Source organism: Chelonoidis abingdonii, chromosome 22 (genome assembly GCF_003597395.2).
Source record: "Chelonoidis abingdonii isolate Lonesome George chromosome 22, CheloAbing_2.0, whole genome shotgun sequence".
Lineage (NCBI taxonomy): Eukaryota > Metazoa > Chordata > Testudines > Testudinidae > Chelonoidis > Chelonoidis abingdonii.
The window spans coordinates 24,097,964-24,112,858 of NC_133790.1; the positions used below are offsets into that span (position 1 = coordinate 24,097,964).

General features: G+C 48.0%; 1 protein-coding gene across 1 annotated transcript in view; it reads right to left on the reverse strand.

The window, feature by feature from the left end:
* SRRM4 (serine/arginine repetitive matrix 4) overlaps nucleotides 1-10,104 on the reverse strand; it is a 146,226-nt gene extending 136,122 nt beyond the window's left edge. Inside the window, exon 1 of the mRNA XM_075059959.1 lies at nucleotides 9,967-10,104. Coding sequence (XP_074916060.1) covers nucleotides 9,967-10,097 — 131 coding nt within the window. The 5' untranslated portion in view covers nucleotides 10,098-10,104. The remainder of the gene's footprint in view (nucleotides 1-9,966) is intronic.
* Nucleotides 10,105-14,895: the final 4,791 nt, after the last annotated feature.

Here is a 14,895-nt window from a genome sequence, read left to right on the forward strand (position 1 = left end):
TAAGCTGGTAATTAAGCTTGGAGATTTCATGCAGGAACCCAGATTTTGGACTTATGCTTTATGACACAGGATGACGCTTGGAGATTTCATGCAGGCACCCAGAATTGGGACTTATGCTTCATGACACAGGATGACGCAGGGGTTTTTACTAGAGAACGTGCTCCCAATCCCCTATAGCTTGAGTGGATTTCAGACCCCAAAGGGCTTGATCTTTGGGTACAGCTAAGCTAAGCATGGTAGAATATCATAGAATTATAGAATATCAGGGTTGGAAGGGAGGGACCTCAGGAGGTATCTAGTCTAACCCCTTGCTCAAAGCAGGACCAATCCCTAGGCAGATTTTTGCCCCAGATCCTTAAATGGCCCTCTCAAGAATTGAACTCACAACCCTGGGTTTAGCAGGCCAAGGCTCAAACCATTACACCCCTTAGCATTATACCACCTTTACGGCCCACATAGGGGCTCCGCTACCACATGCCTTCCTTGCTGCCAGAGCGGAGGCAGAGGGGCTGGTTACTGAGAGGGGGTGGGTTGGGACTAGCGCTGTCTGGGGAAGGACAATTCTGTTTTAGGGCAACTGTCAAGGTTTTGAAATGTGGTTTAATTCAACACTAGAGAAAGACATACCGCTTACAGCCTGGATGGTGGGTTGCCCAGGGTCAAGGCCCTGACTCACAAAGGTTGGCCTGATTCAGCATCAGCTGGAATGACAAAGCAGGCACTTGAACCCAGATCTCCCAGAGTCCAGTTACACAGCCCACAACCACGAGCCTCCCCACGTGGGCCGGCAGACTGGGGGCTCATGCTAGCGCTCTAGAAATAGCTGCACAGACAGCGCTGTGAAGAGGCAACTCGGGTTGGGGTGCGCGCAGAGCCTAAACTGCCGTTTCAAGGAGTTTTCTACGCAGCCCAAGTCTATGGGCCTGGGCTGGGAGGCTGTGTAGACATAGTCCCGTATTCCAGGCCAGTGGCCTCACTGGCAGGCTAGCTCCGATTCCTCACAAACTTCTCACTGAAGCCCAGTCAGCACCGCAGATTGTTCTGGCTAAGTTGAAAGAGCAGATTCCGTTTCAGCTAGTGGTCGGAGCGGCTAATCGGGGCACTCCTACACCATGTGGATTGGGGGCTAGTTTATGTAGCTGTCACAGCTGGTTTATGTTCAAGGCATTCTCAGGTTTCTCTAGCTGTGCAAGATGCAGGAACTGCACAGAGCAGCCACGTTATAGGCCACCCTTTTCGCTCCATCCCATTGGTGCACAGGGGAGTGACACCGGCTGGGAGAACGGGATTTCTCCCAATTAATTCATAAGTCAGACAAGAGTTTCTGATTAGCACTATGCTATAGAGGATGCAATTGTATCTACCACTGGAAAACCTAAGAAACCAATTACAGGGTTAAATTCTGTAAAATGGACAGCTGAGCAGCTGTCAAGTGTGTGACTAAACAGAAATCCAGACAGGTCAACTTAATTTTTTAATTTGGTTAGCTAGGCTCCTTTCTGCTGCTGGCTCCGTTTCTGCCCCTCTCTCCTAGATAAGGCTAAAGATGCTCCCTTCAGTTGGCCAGGAATATGCTGAGGAAAAAAAGATAATCCACTGCACTTCATCAAATCACAGACAAAACATTTGGGAAAAAAACACCCGAGAACAGAGATCTGCCTGCAGAGATGTTTCTAAGAGGAAATATCTGAAACCTTAGAGCAACTTTCCTTCTAGGATGGAGAGCAGACGCATACAGCTGATACGTATAGATCTAATGAATAAGTTAGGAAGCGCATGAAACCCTAGATAACCCTGTTCGCATCCCAGAGTGACAGTAATGTAACCATGATCCTTCTACTCCATTCTTGCTGTAGAGCACTGGGGATGCTGTTCATAGGACAGACAGAGTTCATAGAGGAAGCCTGCTTAACGCTGGCAAACGTTTTAGATTTATGATCTCTTGGATCACTAGAGAGATGAATTCTCAGGGCTCACAGCACAGAGACCCTAGAAATAGGATGTTTTGCTCACATTAAAAAAAAAAAAAAAAGAATCAGTGTAAAATACTTCTGAGAATACCATTCTGCAGCCAGAGACCTGTGATCTTCTTTCCCTTGTGAGTAGCTCTCACCTGCCTTCTAAAGAGAAAGTGTCAAACAAATGGTGCCCTCATTGATACCCATGGAACCTACTGACTTCACAGAACTCACAAGTGTAACTTCACTATTTATATCCCGGTAGCACCTAGAGCCCCCAGCTGAGACTGAGGCACCCTGACGCTATGGGTTGTACTGACACAGTGAGAGACTGTCCCGGCCCTGACGAGTTTACCATCTAAACAAACAAGACAAATGGGGGAGGGAAAGGTACGTTTCTACACTTGACAGCTGGGGAACTGAGGCACAGACAGATTAAGCGACCCTGCCCATGGTTACACAGAGTCTGGGCCTGAGTCTAGTCCAGCACCTTAACCACAAAGCCATCCCCTGATGGATACGAGTGAGGGCAAGATTTGGTTTTGTGAGGGGCAAAATGCCACACCTGCAGGAACAGAACCAGAGCCCCAGCTAGAGAAGCAGAGGGTAGCTTTGCTGGACGGAGTAACTGAAATTTGTTACTGGGAACAATACGAACCTAACACCTGTGGCAGGGCGTTTCCGTGGGGACAGACAGATCACAGGGAGTATCACATTTCCTGTGCATGGTATTGCTCTTCTGCAACATATGCTGTGGGAAGACAAGAGGAGCACAATTCTGACTTTGCATGGAGATATTGAACCCTCTCAGCAAGAATGCTGCTAACGGAGAGCCAGTTCAGAGACCCTGTTCCATCGGGTTAGCAGCAGAATTGGCTTGTGTGCAAAGAGCCAAAAGTGGAGTTTATCAGACCACTTTTCTTGTTACGTTAAAAGCCTTCTACACCTAAGCACAGATGGTTCCCTCCCTCCCACTGGAGTGTTTATTGTCTTGTAAAATGAAAGAACACTTGCATTTGCTAACTTTTAAAAAAGCCTGAAAATGATCACATCCTCCATTTCTCCACATAGCCGTCAAACTAGAAATAAAGCTTTGGCAAATCAAACAGCCAGGAAACATTTAGTCCATAGTATCTGAATATTTGTTGTGAATAGTCCCTCATCAATATGAATTACTTAATCACCATTTTGGAAGGCTGGTATTGTTCCTGTTACTTGGGCTTGCTTTGTTTCTATGACATCTTAATTCTGTGTTTTATTTCATCTTCGATTGTGACATATTTAAAAAGCAAGGATCTTTCAGTGAAATTCAAGAGAAAGCATAGTGTTTAGACACAGCTCTGGTACCTATGTGCAAGTAATATAGCCTGGTGCTTGGGTAGAAATTGTGGTTTCTCTCATGCATGAAGACAGAAGATACTCTGAAAGCTTTCTGTGGAAACTAGATTTGCTGTTCTTATTTGGAAGTCTAAGCAATGTCTTTTTCAATTTCCTAATCTGATTGATCACTATCAGAGAGATTGTAAATTTCACGCTTGTCTGTAACAAAACATGCTCCTGCAGCTGGTCTTCTGACACTGTCAGTTGAAAGTCTGCATTAATGTAGATATAAATCACAGGCGGCAAAAAGCAGGATAGTCTGGGGAGGCAATTCAGAGAGCAGCAGACCGTCTAACATCCTGACTTGGGGGGAGGCGCTTTCCCCCCCACCAAGAGGGGAATGGAAATAGCTTTCCCCTTCCCTCCCCCATTCCTGAAGCTGAAGGACGGAGAGAAATGCAGATTTGGTGAAGTGCAAACAGCCCTAATATTAGACAGCAAGACATCCTGCTCATGAATTAAATTGTCACTGCACTTAGCTTGAACTGTTTTATTCTCTGGGGGAGTTTGTCTTACCAATTAGACACTGTGGGCCAAATTCTGTGCTTGGTTACACTGGTGTAAATCTAGAGCAACTATTGAAGCCCTTTGGATGACTCATTCCTGTGATCACCCTGTTTTCTACCAAAGGAACTTTGCTGATTTCAATTGAGCCACCTCCCTGTAAAGCTAGAGGAACAGCTGCGAATCGAGCCCAGTGGATTCACACTGGTGAGGCTGTAAGCAGAATCTGCCCCAGGAGAAATATTGCTGCAGACTTTTGAAATCCAACACTTGATATGTCACAGCATCAGGAGTCGTATCAGCTGTTGTAAACTGGCATAGCTCCTTTGACTTCAACGGCTTTGCTGATTGCAACTGGATGAAGATCTAGCGCCAAAGATATAACATACAAGTGTTTTAGGGCCAAATCCTAGGAGTTACCAAATGCCCTCAACCCCAGTGATTGTGGTGGGAAGTGAGGGTGCCTGACATCTTGCAGGACTAGGCCCTCTGCCCTATGGTGTTAGCATCAGGAAGTAGTCCTGTCCCAGCATCTCTCTCTCTAGACCCCAGCATGATCCGTATTTAGCCAAACGGGATCGTCATTAGCTTTGATCTAGTGTGTGAGAGAAGAGACTGTTTTCTGCGCATAGTAATATCCCATTATGGAAGCAAAGTAAAGGGCAACACTTCAGAAGAGACTTACTAATTATTCCCTTGAATTGGTAACTGTGTTCTCTGCACTTGTGGGTCAGCCCCCCGCCCCCAACCCATCCTACAACATGCCAGGGAGGTGGGTCAGAGAAAATCAAGTGATCTACTTGCATGCTTATTTGTTTAAAAAAATTCAAATGGTACATGATGCCATGAATATCAAAGCGCAAAGCTTGAGTGGAAGCATTTACCTTCCTGTCCTGAAATGGTGCCTCAACAAAGCGCTCTGATTATTTCTGACGATTCTGACACCAGAGAGGAGGCACCATCTAGTGCCTGAAGCACATGCCTGGGGGTCAGAAAAACTGCACATGCTTTCCAGTCTCTGCCACTGAATAACTGTGTGACCTTGGGAAAGTCACTTCACCTCACAGGGAAACTGAGGTTCCTTGTAAATTGATTATTAAAAAAAAGTAATAATCCCACTCAGAAGTGCTGCAATGTCAATCCTGGTTTCTAATCCCAGCTCTATCACTGATGTGCTGACACACCTTGGACAAGGCATTTCAGCTGTCTGCCTCAGTTTCTCCTTCTGGAAAAAAGGGCTAATAATAAGCTTCAAGGATTCAATGCTTAAACTTTTAAGATCTTCAGATGCAAAGTGTTCCAGAAGTGCCCACTGTTAGTGTCCTTAGAGATAACATGAACCTGCCCCACAAAATCAAGAAAATGGCAACAAAAATTTCCCTGTTAAATTCATGTTTAAGAAGAAAATAAGAAACCAGTTCTGACACAAAACTGCATCAGTTTCTTCCAAGCTCAGAGCCACTCATTATACAGCACTTGTGATGGCCCACAGGCTGTCAGAAGAACCCCTCTGAATATGTGCAGCACAAACATTGCTTTGAATTACTAACCGCTATTTTGGTTTGAAGTCACAATCCTTGGTTGAACCAAATGGGTAGAAAGCCATTCTCATGTTCTATCTATAGAAGAGCCATGACTCACTTTTTAGAGATCATAATTCTGCCCGATGCATTTAAACTACTACTTCTTCTTCCCTTACAAATGACAGAGAAGCTAGAGGGTCAGGACCTACAACACAAGGAAGAGAAAGCCACTGGATGTGTTTTACCAGTGTGTGTCTGTAATTAACTGAGAGCTATCACCTTGTAATCTGGGTCTTTGAAATTTAGGAAGCAAATTGGTATATGAATGCTTGTTTTCTCAGCTGGAATAAACCACTAGGGCCTCCTTACACTACTGTACAAGCATCTGACTGAGGAATAAAAACACTTTAAATAAACCTTTCTGGACTATTCAGGCCTGATTTTCCAGAGGTGTTGAGCTCCAAAAACACCACTTGGAGGCAACAGGAGCTGCAAGAAATCAGCTAACCATACACGGAAAATCTATTGCTATGTTACGAGACTGACAGATTTTTTTTCTGCCTGTAAACGTTGTTGTGTAGTTAGCATCTATGCAAGGGGCTTGGGTTTATCCTGCGGGTGTGCTGGAGAGCAAGTAGGGGTGCAACCCCCATGGCAACTAATCAGTGACTGCTCTGTGCAGCTGGCAGCCCTGCTCCCACACTGACTGGCACTGTTCAAACCCTAATGGATCCTGGTAGCCTGGGTGCCATGGGGGAAGGGAAGGGTTAAGGTGGAGAGGGTTCCATCTTGCATGTGGGCTGCCCAAAATCCCTATGGAGACTCTGCTTGCACCCTTCTCTGAGGGTTACTTGTCTGAAAGGAGGTGGGGGAGGGTAATGGCAATGGTTCCACCTCTCTCCCCCACCCACTACCCGCAGGTGAAAAATGGAGACCATGCTTTTCCTCCTTCGGGGGGGCAGGGTGCACTGCCCAGGAACCTGCAGGAGAACACTGGCTGACGGCACTAGAATTCCTTCTGGGCACAGACTGCTGGGTGCCCCTCTGTACCCTTCTAACCTGCCCAGTACCGTGCATGGCCAGGCATGCAAGGCCAATCCCAGGTGTTGGTTTTCAGCACATCAGCAAAACTCTGGAAAGAGGACAGTAGCTGGCACACAAGGCTGGAGTCTGGGTCAGCTTCTCTGCTGCCCTGTGCCAGCATCTACACCTGTGAAAAAACCCTGCCGTTCTGATTGGGTAGCAACTTGCCCCTACGTGGTATAAGTACAGGATTACACAAGGCTTGGGGCAGTGGGAATCAGGCCCCATCTTGTCTCCTGCATGGGCTCTATTTGGAAGATACAAAGTAACTGATTCTTTGTGAATGCAACCAATAAGACACAGCTTTTTATAGGAGCCCAGCTGCAATAATGCTGCATTACCACTTACACAAAAATGTCTGTATTTAGACTCCCATTTCATCCAAGTCCACCTATTCACAGTGAGCCAGTTAGTTGCTGTGAATGAAAGGGGAGCAGATCTAAACCCAAATTGGAATCTTCCTAGGTCCTCTCCAGAGTTTACGAGTTAAAAAAATTTTCACCTGCATTTTTACTGACTTGGTGTTAAGTTCAGTGATGGGGGTGCTAAGCAGGCAATCATTCTAGAGTTAGAATGACAGCAATGCAGGTTGGATCAGTGGGAATTCTGGAGGTTCTAAGAGGATTTCTACAGATTCTAGGGGTGCTGGCTCTAGAGAGATGTTGCTACAGCTGGCTCTAAAGCACACTTATTTTCCAGAATGGATATCGGGTTCTAGGGGGCAAAAAAGAGAGCTGGGGTTCTCAGCATGCTAAAAAAGATTTGAAATAGGAGTGCTATGGAACTCCTTTTAAAATATCTAAAGCCAAATCTCTAGCAGATATAAACCAGCACAGACCTATTAACTTCAATGGAATTGTAATGATTTGTATCAAATGAGGATTTGACTTCTAGAATATAAAGGTGGGAAGAGGTTAAAAAAAGAAAATCCGACTGAAGGTTTTAAAAATTCTTATAGGACAAACGGCATAGCTGCTGGCACAACAATAAAGGGAGAGGCTCTGGAGTAAGCTCTGTGCTGTAAGTTTCCAGGATAATATACAATCCAATCATTTTCTTCTGTTAAGAATTGCACGCAACTCACAGTCTTCCTCAGTCATCAAAGGATGAAATTAATGGCAGTAACCCAAGAAAATGAGAAACCCTGACCTTAAAACACTATACTGTACTCCGAGTTCAAAGCAAAGAAACATTTTCACTTTTCATGGCTCTTAACATTATTTCATTCAGTCCTTTTATCCTGCTGTCCCTGCATTTTGATTGTGATTGATTTTTTTTATGAGCAATCCTCTGAGGAATTACAGATAGACACCTACACAATTATTTGTTTAAACACATATATCAGTTCAAAAGCACAAGAGATTGGAACAGGCATCAACAGCCATCATCTCTCTGTTTCAACCTTCATAGACACTTCAACCCTCCCCAACAATAAAGGGGAAAGACACAGACGTCAAGTAAAATATTGGTCTCTCTGTTAGACAGCTGTAGACCAGTGTGTTCCATAATTACTAAATAAAATACCACAATCAGATGTCATTATCTCATGTTCTTTAAGGAATGAAAGGCGAATAAGATACTGAATCATTGCAGGCAGCACAACCTGCCACCTTTAAGCTTTAGCCCCAGGATGTATCAGGTCATGATAATGCCAGCTTCACAGATTTGGGTATTTCCAGGATATTTATGCACCTGCCTATTCTTGTTAACTAGTCATCCTGAAAACAAAACCTGCCACAAACCACTAAGTTACTGATCACAAAATTTACAGGGACACTTTAGCATAAACTCAGAATTAGAGTTAAGTGAATTGGTTTGCAGGGGGGTGGTGTACAGCAGTGGTTCTCAACCAGGGGTACACATATCCTGGGGGTATGCAGAGGTCTTCCAGGGGATACATCAACTCATCTAGATATTTGCCTAGTTTTACAGCAGGCTACAGAAAAAAGCAGTAGCGAAGTCAGTACAAACTAAAATTTCATACAGACAATGACTAGTTTATACTGCTCTATATACTATGCACTGAAATGTAAGTGCAACACATATATTCCAATTGATTTCTCTTATAGTTACATGGTATAAATGAGAAAGTCAGTGATTTTTCACTACTAGTGTGCTGTGACATTTCTGCATTTTATATCTGATTTTTAAGCGAAGTGTAACTTGGGGGTACGGGAGACAAAACAGCCGCCTGAAAGGGGTACATTTGTCTGGAAAAATTGAAAGCCATTGGGAATTAGTTTCCTGTTTGCAAGTTATCAGGAACCAGACCTGGATTTTCAAGACTTGGAGGTCCCCCCACCCCTACCCCAACTAATGGGCGATGCAAATATATTCCAGCATTCACCAGGACCACTGCTTCAGACTATTTACTGGTGGTACTGGTCAGTGGAGTCACAGGGTATTATTAAAACACAAAGATTGGATGACTCCCAAAGGCCCAAGGTGAAGGCTCTGGGCTAGTACTCAGGGGAATACAGATTTGCAGGAACATTTGTGATGCTTAAGCCTTCTGCGCACATTTCTGTGAACAGTTGTGCTTGTTTGCCTGTACTGGGCCTGACCATGAAGGATGCGCAGACCCCAAAGAGAGCTTGCTGGTTGAAAGTTCACCAGTCCTTGCAGCCTTCAGCCCGCCCTGTCTCCTCTGGAAACACTAGCTCTTTGGGGATCCCTGCCTCTTTTAGGAGCTTGGAGTAGGAGTTCACCTGAGCTGTTTCCCTTCTAGAAGAGCTAAGGACTTGCTGGGGCTGGGATGAAATAGCAGGACAGGGCTCATTACAGGAATCACTTTGCTCAGGGTTAATTTTGAAATGATCCAACTTTGACCTTGTCACCTGTAAGCAAGTACTAAGTCCTCCCACCTGCTCAGTCTTCCCTCCCCACCGACCTTCCTTCCTCCAGGGCAGGTCCTTGGTCTTATTTCTCCCGTTTCCTTTCATTGAAACCCCGCCACAACAACTGACTAGCGGCGCGCACCTGATCCTTCCACCTCCACCCCAGTGAGTCTGGTTCCCCATGAGGCAACTAGCCAACTCCACTCAGGTGGACAGTGACCCAGACCTCAGCCTGGCACAAAGCGCTCCCCTGCCCTCCCCCTCCGGATCGCAGCAGCAAGAGGAGATATTAGATGAGTTTCCATCCCTGGCTGCCCCAGAGACCGGAGCAGAGCTAGGAAACCAAAGCACTCACATGCCCCCGGCTGCTCGCCCCACTCCGTGCTGGTACCAGCTAGGGTGACCAGATGTCCTGATTTTATAGGGACAGTTCTGATTTTGGGGTCTTTCTTATATAGGCTCCTATTACCCCTCACCCCCACCCCGATTTTTCACACTTGCTGTCTGGTCACCCTAGTACCAAGGCTGAGTCTAGGGAAAGTTTCCCAGGGAGATAACCCCCAACCTACCCCCTCCCCACAGACACACCCTGCCGGACGCTGGCTCCCCCACTCCAGCCAAGCCCCAGCGAGCGCAACGGGCTGGCTCAGCTCGCTCTGACCCCGGGCAGCGGAGCCTCACCTCGGCGGCGGCTTGCGGGAGGTGATGCTGGCGACGATGACGCTCTCGGGTCTCGGCGTGGCCACGGCTTTGAAGGTGCCTCTCCAGAACTTCTCGAAAAGCTGCTTCTCGCCCTGCTGCGCGCTGGCCATGCCCGGGGCCGGCCGGCCGGCCGCGGAGCTCCGCGTGCTGAAGTGCCGAGCCCAGGGTCAGGGGCTCAGCGCCCGGCGGGCCGAGAGAGCGCGCCCGGCCCTGCCCCAGCCCGGCCGCCTGCTCTCCGGCCTCTGGCGGCTCGGAGGCGGGCGCCGACGCGCGAGGGGAGGCAGCTCAGTGTCTGCGAGCCCGAGCTTGGCTCCTGTTTTGTCTCACTCACTCCGTGACGTGGAAACGGGGCTGGTCATCGCCCCCCCCCCCGCCTGGCTCCTCATAACAAAAGGCTGCGGGGCCGGGGAGGAGCGCGCGATGCGCTGCCACAATGGCCGGGGCTGGCTTCGCCAGCGAGCCCGGAGCACCAGAGCCCAGACCCGACGGGGGGGGCGTGCCCCGGACCCCCCTCCTTCCCCGCAGGGGCCTCAGGGCTTGGCCTCAGGGGGGCCCCGCGCTTGTCGGGAGAAGCCTTCGCCATCTGCTCTGCCTCCGGCGCAAGGGACCGCGATTTACATTCTGCTCCAGAACAAACAAGCGCAGCCCAGGGCGCGAAGGAGCCCGTCCTGGCTGCGTGCAGTGCAGCTGGCAGCTGGGAGATCCGGGCGGGGCAGGGCAGCGCCCGCCCCCGGTTCGCCGAGAATCCGCACGCAGGGAGCGGCTCCTGCCAGGGGCTCGGCGGGGAAGCGAGCCTGGCTGCTGAACTAGGGCAGAACCGCTCAAAGATGGAGTCCAGCGAGGGAGGGAAGAGACTTCCCCCGGGTTGTTGTAGCAGAGACTCCGGAGCCTGCATGTGGCCCCAGGGGTGAGACGGGTGGGGCACAAATTCAGCTGCTCTCTGGTGGGCCCAAACTTGCCCAGGGAGATGTTGCATGGGCTGGTAGCCAGGAGGGAACGATCCCTGCCAAAACCCGGCACCTGGGATCCCTTGGGGGGCAGCTTCTCTTTTTCTCGTGTGGCCCTTTGATCCCAAGGGACATGGTCACATCTTTATATGGGTTGTGAATTCCGCATCTTGATTATCCCAACTGCCCCCTCCTGCTCCAGCTCCAGGCTGCCCCAAACGCCCACGCTGGTCACCTAACGCTCCTTTTGAACCTCTGCCTCCCACCCAGCATCTACATACCCTTCAGACCTCTCCCAGTCACAGCCACGCTCCTGCCTACATCTTTGCTTCCCTTGTGCCAGCATCTCCAACCGAGCTGCTCTCCTCACTATGGGGCTCGTGCTCACATCCCTGTCTTTGTACCACCACGTATGTTAGGAACAGAAGCAGCCACCAGGCTGTACGCCACCAACCCCGTCCCCTGCCAGCTCCTCCAACAACTTCTGGAGACCCATGAAACCTGCTGGCAAGGCCAGCTCCCCTGTCTGCTCTGCCCTTTCACCACGCTATGCACACCCAGACCGTAAGCTCTTCAGGGCAGGGAACTCGCTTTTGTTTTGGGGGAGCGCATATCGGGTGCTGCCTAGCAGCTGCAGTTCCATGTTAGCAGAATAATGCCTTGGAGCTAACCAGTCCCTTTGTGCAAAGCAGAGCCATCAGCCCTTGAAAGCAGTGACAGTTATGGGAGGCACTAGAGTGACCCCCTCTGCCGGATGCAAAGAGCAGGAATAACAGTGGGCAGGCCCCAGCTCTCAGTGGAGAGGGGGCTGAAAAAGCAGGGGTCAGACTAGGATCAACCTGGAAAGCAAGAGGTCCCAGAAACGTGCCCCACCAGGCTTCCTTCACGTGCAAGCCACCACTGAAAGCCTTTCAGGACAGGGTCACTTTAACCACCATGCTGGATATTCCAAGCATTCCTTGGGGGAGAGCTACCTGCACCCTGTCCATGCTGGCTGACTTAACTTGTTTTAAAGAAGAGTTTCCTAACACGTGGCACATGGGAGTAGTAGTTTGTGGCAGGGCTGCAGGTTCACACTACATGCAGTGACAAGGAGAGCTGTCCAGTCAGTCTAAACAAGCACCAAAGCACCATTAAAAGTCAGCAAAGCCTCACCAGCTTACACTAGCTAAGGGACTGGCAGGGAAAAGAACTCTTCACAATTTACAAGTGGATTACTGGGCCTCTGGGTCATCTTCAGCTTGATTTTACCAGTCCCTGTTGGCTAGATTTGGAAGTCAGAATGGATCTAGACATCATAGTGATAAAAATGTCAATGGCTGCTTGCAACTGTTGGCCCTTCCATTATCGCAACCAACAGTGGAGGGCACCAGTGGTAGGAGATTTACACAGAAGATGCCAGTGTAGTCAAGGCTGTAGAGTCAGCCTCCTATGTTTGTTGGCTATGGTCAGGTGTCCAAAAATTCACTTGTTCTGCACTGTCTGGCTGTCCTGGAAGAGACCCTAAAGTCTCTGAACACCAATGGAACCAGGTTCAAGGAACAGCCAGAGAAAGTCACGAGTGCGACTCATTCAATGAGATACATAGGTGCTGGAACTCAGGATGCGTCCAGACCCCTGGCTTGAAGTGACAGGTTTCAGAGTGGTAGCTGTGTTAGTCTGTATCAGCAAAAAGAATGAGGAGTACTTGTGGCATCTTAGAGACTAACAAATTTATTTGAGCATAAGCTTTCATGGGCCTTGTATGCTAAAATAAATGTGTTAGTCTCTGAGGTGCCACAAGTACTTCTCATTCTTTTGTCTTGACATGGTTTCCATCATATAGAGGGTTTGCAGTTTGGTTCAATGGCTCCCAGCACCCCCACTGTACAAATTGTTTCAGCAGCCCTGATGAGAAGTATCAGAGGGGTACCTGTGTTACTCTGTATCCACAGTCACATGAGATACTTAACTTTGTTTTGAGTCTATGGAAGATACAGTGCCCCCTGAGGCTTTGACCACTAGGCTGTCATAAATGGACAGGTGGCGCCCTAGGAATCAGGTTTAAAAAGCCCTTTTTATACACATTCTCATTATCTACAACAATGCTATGTGCAATTGTACATGTTGGAGGTGGCTCTTTGACACCAGTAGGACTTGCTGAATTGTGGGCCTCTTTGTACTGAATACAATAAAAAATAAAGTCTTTAGAAAAATTGCTCCTTGTACCAGATACTTTGAAGCACCAGTAAAAGCAGCTGACCTTGAATGAATGAGACTATCTGTATCATACCTTAGAATCTTGCACAAAACATTTGTGTAAGCAACTAGAGGTAATGGAACCAGGAACAATAAGCAGTATGCATTTCTAAAGAACACAAATCACTCCAGAGAATCAGAACCACTTTTTTGGAGAAAGCTACGAGATGAAGGGAGTCTATAGATACGATAGATCTGGACTTTAAAGCTCTGATGCAGCACCTCACACAACCCTGTGCAATGACCCGTTTATTACTGGGAGGCAGTGTGGCCTAGAAAACAGAACAGGGGACTCTGGCCACCTGGCTTCTATTGCTAGCTCTGACCCTGGCCTGCTGGGTGACCTTCGGCAAGTCATTTCCCCTCTCTGCTGTTTCCTCACCTGTAAAATGCAGATAATGATCCGGGTCTACTTTGTGAAGCATTTTGAGAGGTGCTGATGAAAAGCATTATATGAAAGTGAGGTATTACTGGCTGATGGCAGGGCTGGGACCCGAACCTTTAATGCTAAAAGCAGAGGGCTCTATTGCTGGAGCTAAAGGAGTATCCCCATTAGCGGGTAGCAGAACTAGGCTTGTGGGGGATCAGGCACTACAGGAACACTTAACACTTTGAAGCAGTGGCTTCCACTTGCTTGAAAAAAAAATTGAATTTGGCATGAGAAAGGGAGAGGTCAGAGTGAAAACTTGCTGGAGGATCACAGGTTAAGAATGCCAGCAATGTGGCAAGTTGTGGAGAGGTATCTAATCAGGAGCTGTGGGGTTCAGTGAATAGCAGGTCCACTTATAACCTCTTAAAGGATGTGACAGAGGGCACATAGAACACGGACTGTAAACTCTCTGGGGAAGGGAGGGTCTCATCACGTGCATGGACAGCATCTAGCACAACAGGGTCCTGGATCCACCACTGAAGCTTCTAGGCACTGCCCGTATTGAAAATTAATTGCCTTAAAAGAGGATATTCCAGCATGTTAGGAGTGTTGTGGACAGAGGGGCCTCCTCTGTGAGGACAGAGAAATACAGAGGGGCCTAGGAAGGTTATGACAATTGGTAAAAAATGAGATCCAGCCTAACAAAAGAGGCTGGAACAGGACTCCTTTGTTTTCTGAGCCGGCGCGACTCGTGTGTACACAACCGCTCTGTGCCCTCTACTGAAGAGTCACACCTGTCTGTGTATAATGCACCACCTCTATTGGGTGACCTACTGAAGCTGCTCTTGTTTAGTTCACCGGCTGGAAATCTGCATTTCTGAAGCCAAGAGTCGTGAACGTGAACACTTTGACTGCATGTCTATGGCTGACTGACAATTACAGAGTATGTGTTCTGTGGCCATAAATAGTTACAAAGACAGATCTTATGGACAACTAATACCGTTGTAATAGGAATGAATCCAATAGGGGTTTTATACACATTAAATAGGCTCCTATAGACATTACTCTAAAAATGTAACTGAGAAGAGTGACCTTTCCACGGGATTTCGAAACAGTCATACAGAAGTGGCTAGAGGAGGAGATCCCTGCTAGGGAATTCTGTGGGCTGGTTTCACAATTCTATATAGAGACCGTTACTCTGTTGTGCTCTACAGGATTTTCACACCAGGAATGGATTCACATGAGTGGGGTAGACAAGACAAAGTGCATGCGTGTGCACACGTATACACACACACACACACACACACTCCCTTTTGGGTGCTGCCCCTACTAGCCCATCTGTTTGCTTACCTT